This window comes from Cyprinodon tularosa, unplaced genomic scaffold, assembly GCF_016077235.1.
Source record: "Cyprinodon tularosa strain WSP-4 unplaced genomic scaffold, ASM1607723v1 ctg502, whole genome shotgun sequence".
NCBI lineage: Eukaryota > Metazoa > Chordata > Actinopteri > Cyprinodontiformes > Cyprinodontidae > Cyprinodon > Cyprinodon tularosa.
In genome coordinates, this window is record NW_024039233.1 from 88,968 (window position 1) to 115,678 (window position 26,711).

Here is a 26,711-nt window from a genome sequence, read left to right on the forward strand (position 1 = left end):
ATATTTTATTCCCTGTCTGGTGTTTGTCGTTTTTCCATTTTGAGTCTCATTTGGTCTTTTTTCCTTTGGTTTGTAACGTGGTCATTCTTCCTCAGCGTTCTCTGGTCTCCTTCCTTCCTCTCCGTTCTTTACTGTCCCTCAGCAGCTCACTGGTGCTCTGATTAGCTTCGCTTGCCTTCATTTCTGCTCAGTGTTTAAGCTTCTTGTTGTTGATTGCAATCCGCTGGTTTTTCCGTTGTGCTCCTGGTAGTTCTTATTGGGTTTGTTCTTGTAAAAATCATTTTGTTTTCGCTGTGATTAAGTCATTACTGCCACTAGAATCTTCCTTATTTCTGGTCTGCATTTTGGCTCATTTTCAAAAATCCCCCAGGACAGCAAGCTCATAATAATTTCACTGAAAGTATATCAATAATGTTCATAGTGTCTATTTAACGGTATGCCGTAATGGCTGTTATGTTCTTCTGTTATCAGACAAATGCGTTTGTCAGAAGCAGACCTGATGTGTTTCCTGTTCAGAGTCTGTTTTCTGCGGCTGTTTTAACCCATCAGTTGTTTGGGAAAAAAGGAAATTTCCTCGCTCCACTTCCATCCTTGATCTGCACCGCCTCCATAAGTCCAGGCTGCTTCCTGTCACTCATGGCAGGAGTGTTTTTGACAAACTGTTGCGGGGAATAATAGAGGAACCGCAGTGTTCTCATACGTAGAACTTTAGACCATCTGTGAACTGATGTTGACTCTGATGCAGGTTTCAAACGACTATGAAAAGAAGCCATAGAGTTCCAACAAACATTCCTTCCTTTGGTGAAACGTCAGCTGGCATTTCTCAGATATACTTGGTTACATCCAGGGTAAAGTTTAGCTCTCAGTTTGTGCTCCTTGTGCGTTTTTTTACTCACTGAATGTGTGAAACGTGATGGATTTTCTCCATCCAGTAATAAAGTTAATGCCTGGTACTTTTATGTTGTGTATTTCTTTCTATGCATACATCAGTGTTAAATTAGAAGGCCAATGTTTAAAACTGTAAAACGGCCCTAATGTACCAACCTTAAACATGGTGGGGGGGGGGGCAGATTTCAGCTTTCAATAACCTCCAATGCAGCGATAGAGTTGATTCCTTCCCGCTATCATCGCAGCTCCAACCCCTTTACAGGAGAACACAAGATATTGCCTATTCAGCCAGGCCAACAATTCCCTCTAACGACCCCCCTTTCAGAGACATAGACAGGTATGGGGCATTGCAGGCTAACAAAGAAGCCAAACAACCCCCATTGCAAAGGGGGGGACCAGTTCATCCGTTTCTATTTGCATGTTTTCTAAACTAAAACCAGGCTTTGTTGGGCTGCAGGATAAAACCTGGAACCTAATGCTATTTCTGACATTTGGAATTGAAAAAGCTTCCTGGATGGAAGAGAAACGTCTTCAAACTTGGAAACAAAGTCCAGTGGTTGGTTTTTACTTTTTTGGAAGGCCCTACAGTAGGTCACAGGACACTGACATGTGAAGAACTGTCCTGACAATGTTATGCTGACTGGTTTATGTGATGACTGAGAAGAGCTCTGTGACTTTACGAGCTGTGAGGCTCTGCACATGTGCACATGGCATTTTGGTGCTGCCTGCGTGAAGGAAAAAAGTTAAGCTCCTAATAATCAACTGTGTGCTCCTTTTCTGTTGCACACAGAGTGAATTGCAGTTTACATTTTGAATCTAGCAGATGAAATAGATAGAGATCCCAAAACCAATGGAAAGAGGATCCCTGCTTCCTGCTGGGGGAAGACCCTGCTGGGTTTGTCCAGTGGGAACACATGATCTGCAAACTGTTTGTGTGGGTGAAAGTATTAGTCGTCCAAGTGCTGCTCTTCCCATGTGGAGGTGGGAATGGCGCTGTAAGGGTCCATGATGACCTTGGCGCAGCGTATGATCATTGCTATCAGCAGCAGGCAGAGGAAGGTCACGCCGGTGAGGGTCAGGCCCTTATCAACGTCCACAAAAGATGGCTCTGCTGTGCCTTCCTCCTCCATGACCGCTGCTGTCTTCCTCTGACATATCCACAAATCCTTTGGCCATCCTTAAGCCTTCCCTGAAGATGCAGAGAAAAAAATGAACTATTAGTAAAGATTTTAAAGAAAACGATCAAATGGAAATGATATGTATGTATTATATGCAGTTTGCCGGCTGTGTGAAGACGTTTCACAGGTCATTCCCCATTCAGTGGATGAACTAACCAAGAAAACTGGAAGACATTGACTGTCAGCCATTGACATTGATAGAAAATAGAAAGTAGAGGAATTAGAAAGTAATTCACTGTGAAATGTCAATGTAGTAATTCTTTATCAAGTGGATTATGCTGTCGTTTTTTAAGTGTTTCTGTATTTCTCATGTGAAAAAGAAATATATTACATGTCATATTGACGAAAAAACATATATTTGTGTATTTGAATGTGAATTGAGACTACATGAGTAAGTTGTATTATTAAAGGTATTCAATCACTGGATATTGTATGTGTTTGTGTGTGCAGACATACAGTGGGGGAAATAAGAATTTGACCCCTTGCTGATTTTGCAGGTTTGCCCACTTACAAAGAATGCAACTATCTATAGTATCACATGTACATTTTAACAGTGAGAGACAGAATCCCAAAGAAAATTCCAGAAAATCTCTTCATATGAATTAATGAAAATTGATAACCATCTGATGAGGAAAAACAAGTATATGACCCCCTACCAAACAGCAAGTATTCTGGCTCCTACAAGCCAGTTAGTCTTTCTTTAAGACACAGCCCCAATCCCAACCAATTATCTACATCAAATACACCTGCCTCACCTCGATACCTGTATAAAAGACACCTGTCAACAAGCAGCATCCAACATCACCACCATGGGCAAGACCAAGAAGCTTTCTACGGACATCAGGGACAACATGTTGATCTGCACAAGGCTGGGATGGGCTACAAGAGAATCGGAAAGCAACTTGGAGAGAAAAATTCAACTGTCGGTGCAGTTATTAGGAAATGGAAGAAGCACCGCACCACCGCCAACCTCCCTCGGTCTGGACCTCCACACAAGATCTGGCCTCGTGGGGTGTCCCTGATCATGCCAACGGTGAGGAATCATCCCAAAACCACAAGGGGGGAACTGATGAATCAACTGAAGGCAGCTGGGACCACAGTTACAAAAGAAACGGTTGGTAACACACTACGCCGTCATCTGTGCTGGCCAATAATGGCTTTTCTACAAAATATTAACATGCTGTTTTTCCAGGGGTCATATACTTGTTTTTCCTCATCAGATGGTTATTAATTTTAATAAATTCATATGATGTGAATTTCTGGAATTTTCATTGGGATTCTGTCTCTCACTGTTAGAATGTACATATGATTAAAATTATAGATCGTTGCATTCTTTGTAGGTGGGCAAACCCGCAAAATCAGCAAGGGGTCAAATACTTATTTCCCCCACTGTACTTGTATGTATAGTATATGCAAATGATCAGATTCTTGTTGTAACTATGAGCAGAAAGCAAAATATGAATTTAATGTTTCCTGTTATTCTGCCAATTTATGTGATTTTGCTTGTATAGAAACTGAAGCTCTGTAAAGTTATTAAGTACTCACTATGCAATGTGACTGTTTATTTACCATAAGTGACAGCAATCTAGTGATGCTGTTAAACAGCCAGTGTGTCAAAGTGAGAACATCATGGTTGCTCAATGCTGTAGTGCACGGCTTGTTTACATTACTAGGGAGTACCAATATGGCGGCCGGTGGCTTCACTCCACCCTGTACCACTAACAAGGCAGTCAGCAATCCAGGGAATAAATAGAGGTCAGTGGTGGCGTGAATGTGTCAGCACAGGTGAAGGCGCCCCGCTCCCCTTGGTGTTGGATCTTTGAATTACAGTTATACCTTCTTTGAGTCTTCTCTCTTTTCCTTTATTGTGGACAAATAGTATTTAAGGTATAATTGTAGAGTGGTGATTTCAGACAATAGGTTTGAACCCTGAGTTTATTTATATAGTTCTTCTGTCAGCTTTGCCACTTCAGAAGAGATATCCAAACACTTCATTTGTCCTTTTGTGTGTTAGTTGTTATTTGACAGTTTTTTAAGACCAGATTAATTTCTAGAATTGCACAAATGAGAAATCTCCTATCCAGGGGTGATGCTGAGAAACTAGTCCATGCATTTGTTACTTCAAGGCTGGACTATTGTAATTCTTTACTATCAGGAAGTCCACAAACTGTAGTTAAAAGCCTTCAGCTGATCCAAAATGCTGCAGCCAGAGTTCTGATGAAAATGAAAAAGAGAGATCATATCTCTCCTATCCTGGCTTCTCTTCATTGGCTTCCTGTTAAATCAAGAACAGAATTTAAAATCCTCCTTCTCACATATAAAGCCTTAAATGGCCAAGCTCCATCTGATATCAGAGATCTGATTGTTCCTTATGTTCCTAACAGAGCACTTCGCTCTCAATCTGCAGGTTTACTAGTGGTTCCTAGAATTTCTAAAAATAGAATGGGAGGCAGATCTTTTAGTTATCAGGCTCCTCTCCTGTGGAACAAGCTACCAGTTTTAGTCCGTGAGGCAGACACCCTGTCTACTTTTAAGGCTAGGCTTAAAACTTTCCTTTTTGATAAAGCTTCTAGTTAGAGTGGCTCAGGTTATCCTGAGCTATCTCTATAGTTATGCTGCTATAGGCTTAGACTGCTGGAGGACATAGGGACCCCTTTTTCATCATTCTGCTTCATTCTATCTCTATTCTCCCACTCTGCAGAATCTATTAGTTCAATCTCTAACGTTCTGCTCTCTCTGCTTTTTCTCATAGTAGCTTCATCTGGTCTGTTCCTGTTTGGCTGTGACTCCATCCTGGAGAGAAATATCAGCTGTGCTGCTGCCATCAACACCTTTTTTTCTAGATGTTGGAGCTTGGCCTGTTTTCCAGTGTAGTCCTGTTTCTCTGACTGTGACTAACTGGATGTGCTCTCTTCATCCTCTGACATGGGAGCTGGCTCGGAGCTCGTCTGCCTGTCTGAGGGATTGCTGAAGATTCAATGAGTCGATGCAATCAACTGGTTTTCCTTCGAAAACTTTAAATCAATCTGACTGGATGATCTGGTTGAATTGTCTCTATAAAGTGACCTGAGATGACATGATGTGAATTGAAGCATCAGAAATAAACTGAACTGAATAGGTAAACAGACCTACAGCTAATGGAGAGTGTCAGCTTTTGTGCGTGCTGTGCTAACACACTTAGTGATTGTAGCTTGTGAGCCACATTCCCTGCTTCCTCTTCCTCTAGTGAACAGAATTTCTAGGGAACAGGATCAGGTAGCAGTGGGACCATCTGAGGCTTCTGTAGAGATGGAAGCCTCAGCTCTAATTATCTCTTTAATCTTTGTCCACAGAAGAGCATAGAGCGATAAATAGTCTCAGCAGAGGCTTGTGAAAGTGAGATTCAGTAACTGGTTTAGTCAACTAGAAATCCAAAAAGAGATCTGTTGGTTAATAATGTGTTGGGTCAGCTTGCCTTGCTGTATCAGAGAAAGTCACAGCTAGAAACAGAACTGCTTCTGAAGGCCAAAAACAGAGCTAGGAAGGTGGAAGAGTGTAGAAAGGAGGCCCCCTGTTTACAGGATGAAGGTCAGATGAAGAGAAAGAGAGAAACCATGATGGAGCAGGATAAGTTTAATAGTGCAGTGAGCAGTTCCACCAAGCAGAACAGCTTCAGACCACAGAGGGAGAGAGACCTGACTAGCATGGATGGTTCAGGTCACAGAGCAACACAGCTAACTCAGAACACTATCTGCAATTTGGTTCCACGGCATTCAGAGAAAACCAACCTCTTCCAGGGAGTCAGCATCAGTTCCCAGGATGTGAGACCAGGAAAAGAGTCTTATTTCTGTTCTATTCAGTTTATTTCTATAGCTCCAATTCACACCATGTCATCTCAGGAACTTTCCAGTTCACCAGATCCTCCAGTCAGATTGATTCAAAGTTTTCTATCTAAGGAAAACCAGCTGATTGCATCGACTCATTGACTCTTCAGCAATCCCTCACATTAAGCATGCTTGTAGCGACAGTGGAGAGGAAAAACTCCCTTTGAACAGGAAGAAATCTCCAGCAGAACCAGGCTCAGTGTGAGCGGCCATCTGCTGAGGCCCACTGGGGTTCAAGGAGACAGAAGCAGACATAGAAAAAGAAGCATAGATACAAAAGGCAACTGTCAACCAGCTCCACAGGCGGCCCCATCCAGGAAACAAACAGCAAGGCAGACGAGCTCCGAGCCAGCTCCCATTATTTAGGATGTAGATCAGGTTCTGGCCTGCTCAGATCAGATGATGCCCGTTGCTCACCTGTGGAGGACCAGGGATGCTGCATCCCAGCAGGTGACACATCGCTCTTCCTCATAATCTGACAGCAAACAGGTGTTTCTCCCACCTGCTGTCAGCTCCACCCATCATCCATCATGGATCTAACTCCTTCTCAGCAAAGTGGGGTTACATCCATGTATTTCCATTTACAGATGAACTGGGTCGCACTGGTTCCACTCTCAATAGAAGGGAATAAATACTCTGCATTTGTAACATTTTTCACCATAGGACAGGTAGACAGAATCAAAGGCAGCCTAAGATCCACTTATTCTCAGGAACTGAGCGTGCCTCCGTACCAGAGGACCCCAGGGCATAGCATCATTTGGATTGGGTGTTTGTTAAACCCAGGAAAATATGCACTAATTCCTCAGGATTTCATCTCCCATATTCCAGATTTATCAGATTATAGACTCATTTCTTGTGAAGAGCAAATGACAGCATATTCACATTTTTCATAAACCATTTGCAATTACAGTCTCACAGAAGTGGCAAAATTGACCCAGACTTAGACAAATTGTATTGTCACTTTAATACAAATTTCTTTTTTATAGAATTTTCATGACATTTCTATTCCTTAAGGTGCAGCAGTGATCAAATGTAAACAGTGTGGGAGGAAAAAAACATGGTCATAAACTGCATTGATCTGGAAGTTCAGAGCATTAATCTATATGGTGCAAATCTGCAGTGTTTTGTTGTTATCAGTGTGATGCAGAGTCTGGGACATGATTTGAGAGCCTGAATCCTTTTTATCGCGTTTCTGTAGATTTGGTAAGAAAGTATCATAATTCTTCTCTTTTTGGTTGGGCTTAAGTTTTTTTTTTGTTTTTTGGGGGGGGGGTTCAGTTGTTCTTTGATCCATGTCTTTCTGTGTTTTCTAGTTAATTTGTTTAATTTCCATTTTGTTGTTATTCTAGTGGTTCGTGATTATATTTTTATAGTTTTTATGTATTTCTTGTTTGCCGTCTGCTGCCCTCTTGTGTCAGTCTCCTTCTCCTAGCTCCCTTCTAGACTCCTCTGTTCACACCTGCTCCCAATCTACTGATTAGCCTGGTCTTTGTTCAGTCTCCCATTTATACGCCTTCTGTTCAGTCACTGTTTGCTGGTTCTCTGCTCCTTGTGAGTGTTTTTCCTGATGACCTTCTGTATTTTGTTAATTCTTTATTTTGTTATCTTGGGTTTTTTTTGTTTCAGTTGCCAACTTTTTGTTATTAAATCTGCTAGAAACCACCTTCAAGTTCGGTCTCTGCATTTGGGTCTTCTTCAAACCTCCACTTAATCTGACAAAGAAGGACCTTTAAATCTGCCTTTAACTGATTCCTGCAGCCCCCACAGACACACCTGACTTATAGCTAGGTATAGCTAGACACACTAATTAACTTTGCTGATATCCATAGTGTAAATTACTAAATTGGTGAAAGACAATTGGACTTTATACAGCCGATCAAGGAGACAACCCTTTTATGTAGGTGATATGGTTCTACCCATGTGGACTTCTGTTTGAGTTTCTTTTTAAAGTTTTCGGTTACACTTTGATTTATGTTATTCTGTGTTTTCTTGCTCATTGGTTTCTTTTCCATTTTGTGTTATTTTCATGCAGTTTTATAGTTTTTGAGTTACGCTCTGTTGTCCCTGTGTGCCTGGTTCTTTTTTCATTGGCTTCCGTCTAGTTCGATTTATTCACATCTGCTCCATATCAGCCATCAAACCATTCTTTGTTTTGTTCCCCATATATACACCACCTCTGCAGTTCCTGGTTTTATAGCTCTGTTATTGCTTGGCTCCTCATGTGTGTTTTCCCCTGGTTTTTGGTTTCTAGTATTCTGCTCTTGGATTTTGTTTGTTTCCTTTAATTTTATTAAACCTGCAACTACTCTTCTCTGCCTCCCTCATCTGTGCATTTGGGTCCTCAACCAACCTCCACCCTCACATTGACACTAAGAGACCCTGGCCAGTGAGCAAATTGTTGTTGTGTTGACCCGTAAAACTGCATTTGGGCAGAAACATGAGGTTTCTTCTAGTCACTTCTCAAACCTGGATCGGGTCTCCTGCAATCCACAGCAGCTGAGCTCCACTGGATCCACTGCCAGTTACATCTCCACCAGGAAATTGCCCCTCTACCACGTTAAGTTACATTGTGGATCCTGCCCTTGATTTTCACTTTGATCTCTCACAGTCCATCGAATTCTTCTGATCCTCAGCGCCCCCACAGTAAATCCTCTCAGACTGTTTATTGCAGCGTGCTACAGTAGCAGCCATTCAAAATGGCCCTTCCCAGTCAAACACCAGCCGAATAGAAGCCCACCTTCTCCTGGGCGTGCATTTTTTTACTCTGCCTCCACCCTTTCACTGAATTACAGGGTCTGACCAGGAGATGGCGCTTTAGATCGTAATGTCCTAAAATCATGACGGAAAGAATATTTTAGATGTTTAAAAAGGAACTGTAGGGGACCAGCCGAGGGCCAGAAGAGGGCCCATCAAGGAAAGTGGGGAAATTCTGAATGGCTACCACTAGCCGGCCTAGCTAGGTTGGCTAATTCTCCGGTAAACCACTCAGTCTCCACTGTTAACTTTGAAATCCTCGCTGACCGTAACTTTGACTTCTTTGCATGACAAAACATGGCAACACCCTAATGACTGCTTTCACATTTAACCCCACCTGGCTTTGTTTCCATCACCGATAAGTGATCGCGAGATGTTGAGACTCTTTAGGGAATCCAATCCAAGCTCAACCTGCATGGAATGTCTTGGTTGTAAATTGTGGTGAACCGTTTCACACTCCTGGACATATAGCCACCAATTTGCACCAATCTGACTGTGAAAGAAGTGTATCTTAAAGTTCCTTGATGCTGTGAATTAGTGCTACACTGAAAAAAAAATAGAGGTTGACAGAACTTACATTTTCTAGGCAACGTGATGCATTTGGTTTTTTGAGTTTTCCTTACTTAAATTCACTGTGGTTGAGTTTACAAAGATTTTTGAGTTCTGCCAACTTAGGTTTTTGGAGTGTTACATAGAAATTTTGAGTTCTACCAACTTAGGTTTTTGAGTTTCACCTTTAAGTTCTGAGTTCTATCAACTTTGTTTTATGAGTTTGACATATAGATTTTGAGTTCTACAAACTCAGATTTTGTAGTGTTATCTGCAAGTTGAGTTCTATCAACTCAGTTTTTTTAGTCCTACCAATCGTCTTCACTACCAATCATTCAACACACAAAAAATTATGTTAATACAACATTTTTATTGCTTCAAGCCAAACATTGCATAGATACAGTATAAAACCATGTTCAACAACATAATCTTAACTGCACAGATCAAAGTAACATGACACTGGACCAGAATGTTCTAGATTCGTAAGAGTGATGATGAGGGAAAAAACAGTAAGACACCATTTTAGTAAGAGGAAAACACACAGGTAATTTTTTGTGAAGTAAGTGTATTAACATATATGAAAAAATAACAGTTTTACAAATTTGGACGGCCTTCAGTTTGTTTTTTTCAATTGTAGTCTCTTTAAATTGGGTGCACCCTTTTAAAAAAATAAAATGAAATAAAATGTCTTGTTTCCCAACGGAAAAAGAAAAAGGTTTTCCCTTTTTATCTCTGAGTTTTTCTTTTTAGTCCTACCACTCCGACAGGACGATGAATGCAAAAAAAGAAAGTCCTCTTCACTCCAAATCCTTCTCTTCAATCCAAATCCAGATGTTCACACGGTTGGCTCGCCATCTCCATTTAAGGAGAGAATCCAGAATCCAGGGTATCCAAAAAACCCAGCCTGCATAGCACAACAGGGCTTAGTTAAATCCATTCACTTCTTGTTCTTAACTGTACAGTTTATATCTCTCCAAGTATGATAAATTTCAGTGTGTAATGTAACTTTTCTAACTCATTACGAATTAACTGCTGCATTACAGGGTTAACATATAAAATGTTAATGTCACTGTTTTTCTTGTAAAGCAAATAAAATCATGAAAGCAAAAAATCCACATGTAAATAATGTAAATAACAGTAAATACCCACATCGGATTAAGAAAGTAAAATAATGTAGTCTTGTAATATTCTGTGCCTGAGTGCAACAACACTGCACTACATAAAACAATTTAGAAATTTAATAAGTTATTACACTCAACTTAATGTCTCTTTTCATTTGTACAATGAAAATAACAGGCACACTCTTTTCTCTATGCATAAACACTCACCCGCACATGCGCGGCATAAACACGCACGCGCACACGCGCATTATACACGTGCACGTGCGCTGCTTTTCCTTTCATCAGAACGTGAAAAACATGTGAACTCATGCTTCAACTCGGTGGCAATACACCACAAGGGAATGCTAACTCACGGAGCTAACCGCTAACTGTCTGTACTTTGCAGCACTCACCGGGAAAACTGGTAAGGTCCCAGGGTCGTTCCTCCGTGGTTCTCCAGATGCATAAAATCACAATGTCCGCCAATCTTCTCAAACACGAGGGAAAAAGGCTGTGCCCTTGAAGAAAGGGATAGGAAACCCCGTACCCTAGTGGGCGTGTCCATGAACATAAGCAGTGCGCATGCCCATGAGTTTACAGTTGAGGGAACTCAAAAAATCTTGTATAGGCGATTTAAAACTCCTTGTTAAACCAACTTCTGAGAATTTGAGTTGGGCAAACGTGTATTTATTTGTTAGATGTCAAATTTATATTTCTGAGTCGGATTACAATACAATTGTGTGTTAGAACAACAATTGCCATTTACTTTTTTAACAGTGTATGTAAATAAACTGAATTTAACTGAGTTTAGTATTAGCAGGGTTTCAGACCCACCTGAGGAGATATAAAGGAGGCTGCAATGTGTTTCACACATTATCTGATTACCAAATATTCATAAATTTTCATAGTTTAGTGAGTAAAACTTTCTCTGACAAAAACACTTTTTAATTACTGCAGGCATTCCCTGACAGCGAGCAAACACACCAAACATGTAGACCACTGTTATAAAGAGTATATTAAACATTTATTATAAATATATTCATGTAAATTACTAGTAGAGAAAGATAGCTAACCAGTAAAAAAACTAAACAACAAAAAACACTTTGCCTTACCTTTTTCCCCTCACATCCTGCAGTGCTGCTTAATCTAGGATGACACCGATGAGCTGCTGTGGAAGAAAGGGGGAAGGGATCTGCAGATGGGTGTGTGGCTGAAAGAGAATGGCTGGTCATTAAAAAGGCAGTATAGAAGCAGGGCAGAGGAAAGCCATGAGGAAGAATCAGGTAAAGAGTCAGTGGTAGCTGCTGAATCCCATCTCTGCATGCTGAGCCCCACAGCCAGAGCAGAGCGCCGTACTGCACACCTCCACTCCCTTCATCCCTCACAGCATGCTCTGCTGCAGCTGCTTCATCGCCTGTCATGTTTGTGGACAAGAATTCATCAATTAATGCTGTGTTATTGCAGCAAAGCTGGGAGCAAGCTTCAGTCAGCTTCAGGGAAACACAGGAGTGATTGAATGTTTTCATTGATGTATAGAAATGGGGGTTAAAGCATAGTGAAGCTGTTGTACAGAGCTACACCAGTGGGTGGCAGCACTCCTGGTGAAAAACAATTAAAAATGTTCAATCTTCCCTACATCAGGCTGACATCAGAGATAAATCGGTTAAAATTGCTAATTAAGTTCACATCTTTATGATTTACCTGCAAAATAACTGCAAAGAAGACAAAAAATGCAATGCAAAAAAAACTCCAGGCAGTGTCAGGGGCGGATTTAGGAAATGTGGGGCCCTAGGCAAAGACAGGCAGGGGGCCCTCTGAATGGAGAAGACAACACATAAAACAGACCCATTCTACAGATAGAGAAATGTCAATAGCAAAGACATCCATTATCTGTTCTAGGTTGTGTCCCTCTCTTCTTGTCCCTTTTCTTCTTGTTTTCCTCTCTATGTTTTGTACTCAGCTGACTTTTCATGCTGTCTCTAAAGGAATGAAAGATTTTTTCCAAGCACTAAGCTCACTTAGCTGATTGCTCCTTCCTGTGTTTCCAAAAAGGCAAAAGTAAATAACCCAGTCCTCCTTTTCACTGTAGACAAGCCATGATCTGCTTATCTGTTCTCCATTTTTCATTTGGATGAAATAATAGCTGCATGAATCATGACAGCAGACAAGATAGAGGAGAGCAGGAGGCGGGGTTACCAATCTACTTGCTCTGGAGAGCAGAGTTCGCTGCTTTTAGATGTTGTCTCCAGTCTCCAGTAGCAGAAAAAAGTCTCTAGATTTGGCGCTAGGAGCTTTTTAGAAATCAAAGTGCTAGAGGGGTCTGAAAAGTGGCTAAATATAGCGACTAAAGCGCTAAGTTGGCAACACTGCTCTTTGAATTGTATGTTTTCAAATGGTTTGTTGCTGTTTGTTTGGACCTTTCTGAACATGTGCAGCAAATGGACTGATCCAATATGGTGGACACTGAAGGGGGGCGGGGGCTGAGACACACTTAATATTATCAGCGTTCTGATGGCATTTTAGTAAAAGGATTTTTATCAAAAACATAATTAATGTGCACAAATAAGGAATAGTTGTATTAACCATACATGGAAACAGAGTTTTATGGGGCCCCCAGGAACTTGGGGCCCTAGGCAGCTGCCTAGTATTGCCTAATGGTAAATCCCTCCCTGGGCAGTGTTTGCTGTGTTGTATTTGCGTTTTGTGGTTTAGGTAGAGCTTTGGCTTTTCCATCAGTCCTTTACCTGTCAGATTATTTAATTTGACTTCATGAGACTTTTTGAAAATAAATAAATGACAAAGAAGGCATTGTAATAATAATAATTTGTAAGATTCCACACTGCTATGAAAAACTATAATAGGAATTTTAAGCTTTCAGTCCTGTAAAAAAGCAACTGAACAAGATAGAAATTGGTGACTTTTAATGTGTTTCTAGCAGTACATTTAAAAAGGTAAAAAAAACACTGACAGCAGGAAGGAATGAACTCTATCACTGCATTCCCCCCCCCCCCCCCCCCCGTTTAAGGTTGTTTCTTCTTTCTTAGCATAGATGGCTTCCTTCCTTCACGCCCCTCTATAACCACCTGTCTTCTTTGTCCAAAAAACATTCTTGAACAGCAGATCTAGAGTAACTTCTAAAATGTGGGCCACATTAAAGCCTCTAAATTCAGGAACATTTTTCTATAATTCTGGATGATAACTTCCTTAGACTTCATTGTTTTATAACTAATGCTAACAGGGTTACATTTAACTTAAATTCAATTCAATTCAGTTTATCTTATACCAATTCACTACTCATGTCATCTCAAGGCACTTCACCAAGGGTGTAACTTTGCAATAAAAGTTGGTGGGGGTGCTCTAAGGGTGGGGGCGCTCTGGGGGGGGGGGGCGCTCTAGGGCTGGGGACGCTCTAAGGGGGGGTGCTCTAGGGGTGAGGGCACTCTAAGGGTGGGGACGCTCTAAAGGGGGGGCGCTCTAGGGGTGGGAGTGCTCTAAGGGTTGGGACGCTCTAAGGGGGGGTGCTCTAGGGGTGGGGGCGCTCTAAGGGTGGGGACGCTCTAAAGGGGGGGCGCTCTAGGGGTGGGAGTGCTCTAAGGTTGGGGGCTCTCTAAGGGTGGGGACGCTCTAAGTGGGGTGCTCAAGGGGTGGGGACGCTCTAAAGGGGGGGGCGCTCTAGGGGTGGGAGTGCTCTAAGGTTGGGGGCTCTCTAAGGGTGGGGACGCTCTAAGTGGGGTGCTCAAGGGGTGGGGACGCTCTAAAGGGGGTCGCTCTAGGGGTGGGAGTGCTCTAAGGTTGGGGGCTCTCTAAGGGTGGGGACGCTCTAGGGGGGGTGCTCTAGGGGTGGGGGCGCTCTAAGGGTGGGGACGCTCTGGGGGGGCGCTCTAGGGGTGGGGACGCTCTAAGGGGGGGTGCTCTAGGGGTGAGGGCGCTCTAAGGGGAGGCGGTGCTCTAAGGGTTGGGACGCTCTAAGGGGGGTGCTCTAGGGGTGGGGGCGCTCTAAGGGTGGCGACGCTCTAAAGGGGGGGCGCTCTAGGGGTGGGAGTGCTCTAAGGTTTGGGGCTCTCTAAGGGTGGGGGCGCTCTAAAGGGGGGGTCTCTAAGGGTGGGGGCACTCTAGGGGTGGTGGCTGATGGACCTACAGCTACTCCACCCGAACGCTTTCAATAAGGTTTATATTTTTCAAAAATGAGCTCAAACATCTATTTATTGAATGCTTTCCTATTGCTGACAACACAAGAAAACTACAGTACTCTGATATTTATAGTTCTAGACAGATGCCTGCCTTTAGTGCTTTATTTATAAAGGGCTCAAAAACAATAATTAATAATTTCAGGATCTCTAGAAGCTCTGCAGTCTGATTCTCTGTTCAATCAGAAAACAACAGATCTGTGTTCATGTTAATCTGCATCTCTGAGTGATGGTCCTCTGAGGAGCCCAGCTTTTAAACTTATATAAATGTACAATCTGCTGCCATTTCTAGCTTAAAAGCTCTGCATGTGTAACGAACGGACTTTTCAGTGGTATCTCTGATTTTTTTAACCAACCTGTCTCCTAACTTTACGAATGCCAGTTAGAATTCACTGAGTGTTGCTGCGACTTTATGCTAAAACAGCTTGCCATACAGGTATCTCTTCTCATCCTTGTAGCGATCTGTATGCAGTGAATAGCGACACTAAATAATATTATGTCCCAAAGGGACAGATCCAATGATATTTCACCATGTGGGGGGTGAGTGAGGAAAAAACACGGACTGAAAACGCTCTGAACACAGTTAGCTGCACCCAGTTACTGTTGGCTGAAGGAAATCAGCGGAAAGGAGGAAAAAAGCGGAAATAGCCAGGTCACTTTCCAGTTCACCAGATCATCCAGTCAGATTGATTCAAAGTTTTCTATCTAAGGAAAACCAGCTGATTGCATCGACTCATTGGCTCTTCAGCAATCCCTCACACTAAGCATGCTTGTAGCGACAGTGGAGAGGAAAAACTCCCTTTGAACAGGAAGAAATCTCCAGCAGAACCAGGCTCAGTGTGAGCGGCCATCTGCTGAGGCCGACTGGGGTTCAAGGAGACAGAAGCAGGAGACAGGCAGAGGATGAAGAGGATGAAGAGAGCACATCCAGTTAGTCACAGTCAGAGAAACAGGACTACACTGGAAAACAGGCCAAGCTCCAACATCTAGAAAAAAAGGTGTTGATGGCAGCAGCACAGCTGATATTTCTCTCCAGGATGGAGTCACAGCCAAACAGGAACAGACCAGATGAAGCTACTATGAGAAAAAGCAGAGAGAGCAGAACGTTAGAGATTGAACTAACAGATTCTGCAGAGTGGGAGAATAGAGATAGAATGAAGCAGAATGAGGAAAAAGGGGTCCCTATGTCCTCCAGCAGTCTAAGCCTATAGCAGCAGAACTATAGAGATAGCTCAGGATAACCTGAGCCACTCTAACTAGAAGCTTTATCAAAAAGGAAAGTTTTAAGCCTAGCCTTAAAAGTAGACAGGGTGTCTGCCTCACGGACTAAAATTGGTAGCTGGTTGCACAGGAGAGGAGCCTGATAACTAAAAGATCTGCCTCCCATTCTACTTTTAGAAATTCTAGGAACCACTAGTAAACCTGCAGATTGAGAGCGAAGTGCTCTGTTAGGAACATAAGGAACAATCAGATCTCTGATATCAGATGGAGCTTGGCCATTTAAGGCTTTATATGTAAGAAGGAGGATTTTAAATTCTATTCTGGATTTAACAGGAAGCCAATGAAGAGAAGCCAGGATAGGAGAGATATGATCTCTCTTTTTCATTTTCATCAGAACTCTGGCTGCAGCATTTTGGATCATCTTATCTTATAGTAGTAAGGGAGGGGCGGCATGGTGATGTGGGAGGATGAGGAGGAACGGTGTGTTGAAACGTGTTGTCAGAAAGTGTCAGATAATCCCTTTGGAACAGTGAAGCTGTTTAAAATTCCATTCTTAATGCAGAACTAAAGTCTCGCGGTGTTTCGGTTCAACATCTCGCATGTTAATCAGTCAGTCTGCATCAGAGGAGCATCGTCTCTGCACTTGTTTATCCACAGCGCTGCTCTATCTGTCTCCTCCCGTGGAGTGGGAGGCTGGGACGAGCTTCGCGTCCCCGTTCCACGGACAGCAGCAGCAGGAGGAGGAGGAGCAGGAGGAGGCTCTCATTGTGCTCCATCTCCATCGTCTTCTTGCATTTCGAGGCGCCTTCTGCCAACATGGCGACTCCCGCCGCTGTGAACCCGTCCGGTGAGTGTTTCGCCCGCCTCTGGCTGCTGGGAAGCGGGGAGAAGGAGGCTGGACATCGGCAGGCCGCTCCAGCATCCACCCCCTTCCCCCACGCAACCCACGATCACACCGGGACCCAGAAGCGGTGGACGGGGCTCGGTCAATGCTTTGTGCTTTTATTCGGGTTTCTCTGTTCAGCTCAGCCACCATCATTGTCCTTCCCACGCGTGGAAGGGTTCCACCATTTAGGGGTCCCCCCCCCCCCCCCCCCCCTCCCAGGATTAGTTAGCAGGTAGCAGGGCCGGTTCCACCATTTAGGGGTCCCCCCCCTCCCAGGATCCGTTAGCAGGGCCGGTTCCACCACTTAGGGGTTCCCCCCCCCCTCCCAGGAACAGTTAGCAGGGCCGGTTCCACCATTAACGCCCCCCCCCACCCAGGATCAGTTAGCAGGGCCTGTTCCATGATTTAGGGGTCCCCCCCCCCCCCTCCCAGGAACAGTTAGCAGGGCCTGTTCCACGATTTAGGGGTCCCCCCCCCCTACTTGGAACAGTTAGCAGGTTATGGGTTAGATGTGGTCTAGATAAGGTTTAGATGTGGTTTAGATTAGGATTAAATGCGATTTGGATTAGGATTAGATGTGGTCTAGATTAGTTTTAGATGTTTTTTAGATTAGGTTTAGATGTGGTTTAGATTAGGTTTAGATATGGTTTAGGTTGGGATTAAATGTGATTAGGATTGGATGAGATTTGGGTTAAAATTAAATGTGGTTTAGACCTGGTTTAGATCAGGACTAAATGTGGTTTAGATTAGGTTTGGATGAGGTTTAGATTAGGATTAATTGTGGTTTAGATGTGGTTTAGATTAGTACTAAATGTTTAGATTAGTTTTAGATGTGGTTTGGGGTAGGATTAGATGCAGTTTAGATTAGGATTAGATGTGGTTTAGATTAGGATTAGGTGTGGTTTAGATCAGGATTAGATGTGGTTTAGATTAAGATCAAATGTGATTTAGATGTGCTTTAGATTAGGTTTTGATGTGGTCTAGATTAGTTTTAGATGTGGTCTAGATTAGGTTTAGATCTGGCTTAGATTAGGATCAAATGTGGTTTAGATTAGGATTAGATGTGGTTTAGATTGGGATTAAATGTGGTTTAGATGCGGTTTAGATTAGAATTAAATCCAGTTTAGATGGGGTTTAAATGTGGTTTAGATTAGGATTTAATGTGGTTTAGATTGGGATTAAATGTGGTTTGGATTAGGATTAAAGTGGGTTTAGATTAGGATTAAATGTGGTTTAGACGTGGTTTAGATTAAGATTAGATGTGGTTTAGAGCAGGATCAAATGTGATTTAGACTTTGTTTAGATTGGGATTAAATTTTGTTTAGATGTGGTTTAGATTTCAATTAAATGCAAAATAGATTAGGATTTAATGTGTTTTAGATTAGGTTTAAATGTGTATTAGATTAGTTTTGGATGATACATTCATTTAAAAAGGAAGAATATTATTAAATATATCTGAAATACAAAGAAAACAAACAAAAGAAGATTTGTAATTTTTCCACAATGTCTGACTCACCACCAGTAACTGAAAATGGGGATGAGCGCGTAGGACTAGGGTGACCATATTTTCATTTGGGAAAACCAGGACACCTTGCAGTGGGGGATGGGGGGATTGGGATGTCGGTTCCAATGCATAGAGATGTCTGTGGCATGCACTCACTTAACATAGACCTACGTAATCCTATGATAACATGATATTTACAGTTGATTTATTAAAAATGCTTTTCAGTAAAAGTCAACAGCAATAACTCCAATAATTCAATTCAATTCAGTTTATTTATATAGCGCCAGATTCACAACACATGTCATCTCAAGGCACTTTACAGTTCAACCAGATCATACAGTCAAATATCAATAACAAACGATAATTTTATTCAAAATGTTTTTATTAAAAATGCTTAACAATTCCTGTAATGAATGAATAGCACAATGAAAGAAATAATGTCTCATCTAAACATCCCTCACTTAACAGTAAAAGCTAACAATAACTCTCAACTCCCAATAACAGATGATACTCAGCCTCAGCAATGAACGAAATAATGTCTGTTCTGTAGGCTATTGGAAAAAATAAATTAACAAATGAGCTAATTAACAAAAAATACCTCTTGTGTAGCAAAAATAACTCAAAATGTACCAAAAACGAACAAACATATCAATAGACTATCTTTACTTTCGGAGTCCAGGTGGCTTTTCAGATTCACATTCACATTTCAGTACACATTTGTAGATCTGAAGACAGATTTGTGGATTTTTTACACATTTGCAAACCAGATTACACACACACAAGTAGTTTTGCACATTAGCAGATTGTTGTACAGACACAAATCTCCTCACACATTTACAGTTTCATTTACACATTTTCAAATCCCCCTGCACACTCACAAATCGAGATACAGATACACAACGCTCCACACACATTTGTAAAAAATAAAGCAATAATTTTGGCCCCATAGAAGGACGCCGCTCTCATTCCCACATCTATTTCATGTACAGAATGAAGATCATAACTGGATATCCAGACAGAGAAACTGGCCTAATTCGATTAAAACATCAGTTCTGACGCGCCACAGGCAGCTAATATTAAGGTGTAATAAACTGGCACATCAGCAATGATAATTATCCTAACAAGCTTCTACAACGTTCGTTGTATTTAACCAGGGAAAAGTGGATGCTCCATCTACGGCATGTTTTTGGTTATAATCATTTTTGCTAGAATTAGTCAGATAGTGATTTATTGCTTTAACTCTGAGCTCTCTGTGTCGCTCTAATCCACTGTAGGACCTGTTCACTCATTTATTCTGCCTTCCCAGGGCTTCTGGAGCCACGGCTCATTCCTTCTCTCCTTCCAGAGATCATCATTATCATCAGTTACTGTATTTATTAAACCATTTAGTCCTTTTCATTTCAATGTCTGCTGAGAATCCTTCAGTAGACTTGATAAAATCATAATTTAGGCAATAAAATGAATGAAAGCTACTGCAGATGCCAAGCTTAATAAACATGGCGGTAGTGTTTCTAAAGAGCTTGTTAAACACTGCATTGCAGCTGGTTGGACGCCCTGAAGGAGCGTGGTCATTTTGGACCAAACACTCTTCTTCCTCTGCACACACAGCGTCCTTGCCTTGCATTTTCATCTGCTTTCTTTTAACAGAACTTAGCAAACCTTATGATGTGTAAAGTTTTGAAACTAAGGAAAAGTCTTATAAATGTTTGATGTTGTTGCTGGTTTCCTCTGTTCTCCATTGTTGAACCTTCTAGAAATGGCGAGCGAGTTGCCAGGTCCAGTAGCGATGTCTGGAGGAGTGGCGAGCAGCCAGGTGAGAATGGGAGGCGCCGTGTCTGGCCGCGGTGGGAAGAGGAGATCCGGAGGGTAAGGACCTTCAGTGGTGTTAAAGCAAATCATTTTAATAGAAATAAACTAGCAGAGAAAGTTTTAGAAATGTTGGATACAGCTGGGATGCATGTTACTAGGATTTGAACTCTGATCACCAACTACAGTGTGGAGCTGTTTAAAAGTGTTATTTTCTATAAATATGCCTTTAATTTTGGGCACTTATGCATATAGTCCAATCTAGTGGAAGCTATTGCATCATCCCATACAGATAAATCCCATTTATTGATCATTCTAATGAAAAAAAAAGTCAGTGAAACCAAGATGGCTGACAGACAGTAAAAAAGACCAAACACCTCGGCCATTTTGGTTTGGAACCACCAATCCAATAGAATACCGTATTACAACTGGAAAACTAAATTACAACTATATCTATTAAGCTATTTTTTTTTTTTTTCAGTATAAAATGCATAAAGTTTACCGGAGTGGATGGATGAATATCTCTTTATACAATAAAACCTTGTTTTACATTCCTAAGGATGTATAAAAACACTTTATTATAATTGCATATCTGGTTAAAGAGGGTTAAAACAGCAGACGAGTTTAGAGACAAGTTTAGTAGTGAAATGAAAGACAAATAAGTTGTAGGATTTGTCTTCAACCCCCTTTACTTGCTTCCTCTGCTTGATAGAAAACAGCTGGACTTCTAGTCATAGTTGGTCTAGAATCAGCTTTTCTGTTTAATGAACTAAACATGATTAAACTGACTAACGATGAGCTCTTCAATTACAGCCGTTAATAAAAGGTGGAAGCCAGAGCATTTATTCGTTAAGTCAAGGTGCGGTGTGGTGCAGGGTGATGAGGGGCTGCGCAGGGTGATGAGGGGTGGTGCATGGTGCTGACGGGTGCTGAGGGGCAGCGCGGGGTGGTGAGGGGTAGTGCAGGGTGCTGACGGGTGGTAGGGGGCGGTGCAGGGTGCTGACGGGTGGTGAGGGGCTGCGCAGGGTGGTGACAGGTGGTGCGGGGCGGTGCAGGGTGCTGACGGGTGGTGAGGGGTAGTGCAGGGTGCTGACGGGTGGTAGGGGGCGGTGCAGGGTGGTGACTGGTGGTGCGGCGTGGTGCAAGGTGCTGATGGGTGGTACGGGGCAGCGCAGGGTGGTGCGGCGTGGTGCAAGGTGCTGATGGGTGGTGAGGGGCTGCGCACGGTGGTGACGGGTGGTGCAGGGCAGCACAGGGTGGTGACTGGTGGTGCGGCGTGGTGCAAGGTGCTGATGGGTGGTACGGGGCAGCGCAGGGTGGTGCGGTGCGGTGCAGGGTGGTGAGGGGCAGCGCAGGGTGGTGCGGTGCGGTGCAGGGTGGTGACGGGTGGTGAGGGGCTGCGAAGGGTGGTGACGGGTCGTGCAGGGTGGTGTGGTGCAGTGCAGGGTGGTGACGGGTGGCGACGGGTGGTGAGGGGCAGCGCAGGGTGGTGAGGGGCAGCGCAGGGTGGTGAGGGGCTGCGCGGGGTGGTGAGGGGCAGCGCAGGGTGGTGAGGGGTCGTGCAGGGTTGTGTGGTGCGGTGCGGTGCAGGGTGGTGACGGGTGGCGACGGGTGGTGAGGGGCAGCGCAGGGTGGTGAGGGGCAGCGCAGGGTGGTGAGGGGCAGCGCAGGGTGGTGAGGGGTCGTGCAGGGTGGTGTGGTGCGGTGCGGTGCAGGGTGGTGACGGGGTGGCGACGGGTGGTGAGGGGCAGCGCAGGGTGGTGAGGGGCAGCGCGGGGTGGTGAGGGGCAGCGCGGGGTGGTGAGGGGCAGCGCGGGGTGGTGAGGGGCTGCGCGGGGGTGGTGAGGGGCTGCGCGGGGTGGTGAGGGGGCTGCGCGGGGTGGTGAGGGGCAGCGCGGGGTGGTGAGGGGCAGCGCGGGGTGGTGAGGGGCTGCGCGGGGTGGTGAGGGGCAGCGCGGGGTGGTGAGGGGCAGCGCGGGGTGGTGAGGGGCTGCGCGGGGTGGTGAGGGGCAGAGGGCAGCGCAGGGTGGTGAGGGGCAGCGCGGGGTGGTGAGGGGCTGCGCGGGGTGGTGAGGGGCAGAGGGCAGCGCGGGGTGGTGAGGGGCAGCGCGGGGTGGTGAGGGGCAGAGGGCAGCGCAGGGTGGTGAGGGGCAGCGCGGGGTGGTGAGGGGCTGCGCGGGGGTGGTGAGGGGCAGAGGGCAGCGCGGGGTGGTGAGGGGCAGCGCGGGGTGGTGAGGGGCTGCGCGGGGTGGTGAGGGGCAGAGGGCAGCGCGGGGTGGTGAGGGGCAGCGCGGTGTGGTGAGGGGCAGCGCGGGGTGGTGAGGGGCTGCGCGGGGTGGTGAGGGGCAGCGCGGGGTGGTGAGGGGCAGCGCGGGGGTGGTGAGGGGCTGCGCGGGGTGGTGAGGGGCAGTGCGGGGTGGTGAGGGGCAGCGCGGGGTGGTGAGGGGCTGCGCGGGGTGGTGAGGGGCAGAGGGCAGCGCAGGGTGGTGAGGGGCAGCGCGGGGTGGTGAGGGGCAGCGCGGGGTGGTGAGGGGCTGCGCGGGGTGGTGAGGGGCTGCGCGGGGTGGTGAGGGGCAGTGCGGGGGTGGTGAGGGGCAGCGCGGGGTGGTGAGGGGCAGCGCGGGGTGGTGAGGGGCAGCGCGGGGTGGTGAGGGGCTGCGCGGGGTGGTGAGGGGCAGCGCGGGGTGGTGAGGGGCAGCGCGGGGTGGTGAGGGGCAGCGCGGGGTGGTGAGGGGCTGCGCGGGGTGGTGAGGGGCAGCGCGGGGTGGTGAGGGGCTGGATGAGACTAAAATGAGACTGGATTCTGCATAATTAGACTTTTAGACACCAACATCAAACCGATCTATAAGATAAAATGCTCCAATCCAGCCTCAGCATCAGAGTGGAGGTCTACATATTTCCACCCATTTACTCCACTATTTAACCAAACTAAAACACCATCAGAGGAGGTTTAATGACAGGGTGCTGAACATTCCATGAAAATGAGACGTATAGAAAGCTAGCATGTGCTCTGCATGGAGCTCATGGTGTTTATTCTGTCTTTAGGATGGACTTCGATGATGAGGATGGGGAGGGGCCCAGCAAGTTTTCAAGGTAAGGAAACTAGTCATGGTCGTCATCAAGACCATCCTTCATCAGCAATAAACCCAGAAATGACGGTCCTTCTAGGAAACGAATCTGCTGATCATTTTGATAAAACCTTTGGGTTTTATCAAACGAGGGGCTTGGTTGATGCCGTGTGTGAAACATGAAACAAACATTACACAATTACAACATTACAGTCCAGTCCGGCCTCCTGTCTGCAGCACTGTCTGTGCTAAGGATGGGAATTCCCAAGCTAATGGATTGGATTCGTTAATGGAATACAGGCCAATATTAGAGGATTTACGGTATGCCAGGCAGGCTTAGCCAGCTGTAGTTATTCAGTTCTAAGATAAGGTTTCTCTAATGGGTGGAAGCGATCATTAACAGTTCCTGTTTAACAAATACACACAGAGTTTAATAATCAACAGGTTCCTGATCTGAAAGGGTTTTTTTCTCACAGCAAAGAGGTTAAAGAACCACAGTCTGAGTTGGACTGAAGACAAAACAACAGGATGATGGTGTGGAACCATTTTCCCTAAAACACCTGGAAGACTTTATTCTACTAATGATTCTTTGATTTGAGCGTCATTCAAGCTAACTTTGAATATCCAAGCATAGAAAACTGGAAGGAATCATCATCATCAGAAAGTTCAGAAAGCATTGGATTTGGTTCCTGATCAGGTGAGGAACACTAGAACCGAACCGTTAGGACCCAATCTGACATCACAGCTCCTCCTCTTCAGCCTCTGGGGGTCTAATATCTTCTGTTCTCTGTTTCAGAGAGAATCACAGTGAGATCGAAAGACGTCGGCGTAACAAAATGACCCAGTACATCACCGAGCTGTCTGACATGGTGCCCACCTGTAGCGCCCTGGCCCGCAAACCGGACAAGCTGACCATCCTGCGAATGGCCGTCTCTCACATGAAGTCCATGCGGGGCACAGGCAACACTTCTACTGACGGCGCCTATAAGCCCTCCTTTCTCACCGAACAGGTAGAGTCCATGTTCCAGAAACTTATCAACTTGTTTTTATAAACATCTCAGGGAAGGTTTAAAGCATCAGGGGCTTCCAGCTCCATCTAGGGTGGATCCCATTAAAGGGCAGCAGAATGTAGAATATATTGTTAAATGATCAGTTTCACTTTCCATGGTTATTAATTAAAGGGAAACGCTGTTTCTTTTCCATTGGTCCTTGATTTTCCGTTATTCCATCATGATCTACTCACCCATATGAGTTGAGTGTCATTTGGAGCCGTTCTGAAGATATTACGTTATGTTATATCCAAGTAACGTCTTCCTATGGGCAACGACTTGAAGGCACAAACTAAACTGTTCATCATTTATTTTTTATGGTACGCCGGCATTCAGAACATGGAGGCCAATCACTGTCCCCCAGACATCCAAGGTTAGATTTTTATATTTATATTTTTTTTAAACAAAGCGGCGTGTGTATGACGTCATCCGCGTGCGCCGGCTACCATTGATTCATCCTGTCCGCTGAACTGCTGCTAGTCTTCGTCACATGCCTGGAAGATGTCTAGTGCTGCTACCACAGATGATCTCGCTCTCCAAATGGAATTGAACGATTCAGATTAGCTAGAATGAATAGAAGGGTAGAGCGTAGCCGCCTGTGGCCCGGGCTAACTGTCACTACTACAGTCCGCCGCGCGGATGAACAGGAGCACGCAGCATAAATGTCACCACACACCCGGCTCATCTGCAGCTGCATTTCACCTCCTGTTGTTAATAGTGTCTAGATAATAATAAATTATGACTTTTTCATTTATTGGGGGAATAATAATGAAAACAGTCAAAAACACAAATCAAAGAACATTTTACCAAATAAAACAATCAAACCCCCATCAGAGCCAGCGGTACTTCACACACGGCTATGCAGAGAGAGGGCCGCTGCAGATGGGCTAACGTTAGCCCTGGCCGCTGCAGATGGCTAATGTTAACCATGGCCGCTGCAGATGGCTAATGTTAGCCCTGGCTGCTGCAGATGGGCTAATGTTAACCATGGCCGCTGCAGATGGGCTAATGTTAACCATGGCCGCTGCAGATGGCTAATGTTAGCCCTGCCTGCTGCAGATGGGCTAACGTTAGCCCTGGCTGCTGAAGATGGGCTAACGTTAGCCTTGGCCGCTACAGATGGGCTAGCCTGAGCCCTAGCCGCTACAGACCAGCTAACGTTAGCTCTGGCTGCTGCAGACCGGCTAACGTTAGCCCTGGCTGCTGCAGATGGGCCAAAGTTAGCCCTGGCCGCTGCAGACAGGGTGACATTAGCCCTGGCCGCTGCAGACAGGGTGACATTAGCCCTGGTTGCTGCAGATGGGCTAACGTTAGCCCTGCCCACTGCAGACCGGCTAACGTTAGCCCTGGCTGATGCAGATGGGCTAACGTTAGCCCTGGCCGCTACAGATGGGCTAACATTAGCTCTGGCTGATGCAGATGGGCTAACAATAGCCCTGGCTGCTTTTAGCCTTGGAGATCAGCTGGCATTAAACCGGTAAATGGAGCATATAGTAACGCTTTAAAGTATAATATTCACCTCATCATCTTAAAACGTACTTTTATTGAAGAACAGCAACAGAAAAGAGAACTTTTAACTTTCAATGGAGCACTCCATTGAAAGCTCCTGCTGCAGTGCATGCTGGGATAGCTGTCAGTCTGGAGAACGGACAAGTTTGCTCTGATGCATGCTGGGTAAAGAGGGAGGGGCCAGAACAACCTCCGGGGACTTTGTTCGTTCTAGGTCTGCTGTTCTGGTGAATTGGAGCAGTACTAGGGTTGAGGATGATGACATTTCACGAGGACACCAGGACGCACAAGTACACAGACTGAGAAACGGCCCATGTTTTTACTATTTGTGAGATGAAATATTTAGATTGTGCCTTTTCTTGGCCAAAAAAAAAAAACAGCAATAAGTAAAAACTCTGTACAAAGTGCACAAAGCCACCCTCCTCCTTTCCTCTCCTAAGCGCTGCTTTGCTAAATTGATTCGTCTACAGATAGCTGTTCCTTAGCTGAGGTTTGTTGGTCAGTGCGGGTTTGTTCGGAGAGATTGGCGTTTCTTATTTTCCGCTGTAGGTGTCTCCTTTAGGTGTGGAAAAAGCGTAGTGGTTCTGCTGCCTTTAAATCAAAGCCTTTAGGCAAATGTTGCCGACCAGTTTCAGGGCTTAAAGCAAAAACGGAAGCTGCACATCACTACTGCACCTAGCTATGGATGGCCGTTCTTCTGTTAGCAGCTAACTTGTTAGCTACCTGGACCGGGAACCTTTTCTGACCATTTAAAAGATGCCTTTTAGAATATTACCCAATGGCTTCTAATACAACTGCATCTAAATAAACCCCCTCCCTCGCTGGGAACCTTGTGTTGCCAATGTTTACTAGCCGCTATTCACTGCCGTTTCTGCTATCATGGCTGCAGCTCGTTCATCTAACTGCCCCCCCCCCGGAGAACTTCAAGCCCCGCAGTCCCAAATAACAGATGATTTTATTCCTTTTTTCAGAACAAACCTCTCACTCACCTGTACTTCTGATGCTGTTTAGGGTTATTTTGTGTGTAATCCTGCAGCTACAGTAACTCCGGGGAACCAAAAATGCATCTTTAAAATAAAGTAATTCGAAACAAAAATTTCAAATGAATTCATTGAATAGATGTTTTGCCCAGGCCTTCTAACAGGCACA

At 44.8% G+C, this 26,711-nt stretch overlaps 2 protein-coding genes across 3 annotated transcripts in view; one reads left to right on the forward strand and one right to left on the reverse strand.

Moving 5' to 3' along the window:
• Window positions 1-1,371: 1,371 nt before the first annotated feature.
• Window positions 1,372-11,844, reverse strand: LOC119795177 (cortexin domain-containing 1-like). Its single transcript, XM_038303034.1, has 2 exons — window positions 11,445-11,844; window positions 1,372-2,077 (listed from the first exon to the last, which is right to left on the reverse strand). The coding sequence occupies exon 2, from the start codon at window positions 2,016-2,018 to the stop codon at window positions 1,836-1,838; it is 183 nt and encodes a 60-aa protein (XP_038158962.1). The 5' UTR covers window positions 2,019-2,077; window positions 11,445-11,844; the 3' UTR covers window positions 1,372-1,835.
• A 4,478-nt stretch (window positions 11,845-16,322) lies between these two features.
• Window positions 16,323-26,711, forward strand: part of arnt2 (aryl-hydrocarbon receptor nuclear translocator 2) — a 39,304-nt gene continuing 28,915 nt past the window's right edge. The window contains exons 1-4 of one of the 2 annotated variants that reach the window (XM_038303045.1): window positions 16,323-16,587; window positions 19,885-19,996; window positions 22,982-23,029; window positions 23,801-24,014. In XM_038303045.1, the coding sequence (XP_038158973.1) occupies window positions 16,557-16,587; window positions 19,885-19,996; window positions 22,982-23,029; window positions 23,801-24,014 (405 nt within the window). In that variant the 5' untranslated portion in view covers window positions 16,323-16,556. The remainder of the gene's footprint in view (window positions 16,588-19,884; window positions 19,997-22,981; window positions 23,030-23,800; window positions 24,015-26,711) is intronic. The other variant, XM_038303044.1, reaches the window with a different exon arrangement.

Excerpts from the sequence above, each read along its gene's own strand:
- LOC119795177 (XM_038303034.1), bottom strand. The coding sequence starts at position 2,018 with ATGGAGGAGGAAGGCACAGCAGAGCCATCTTTTGTGGACGTTGATAAG.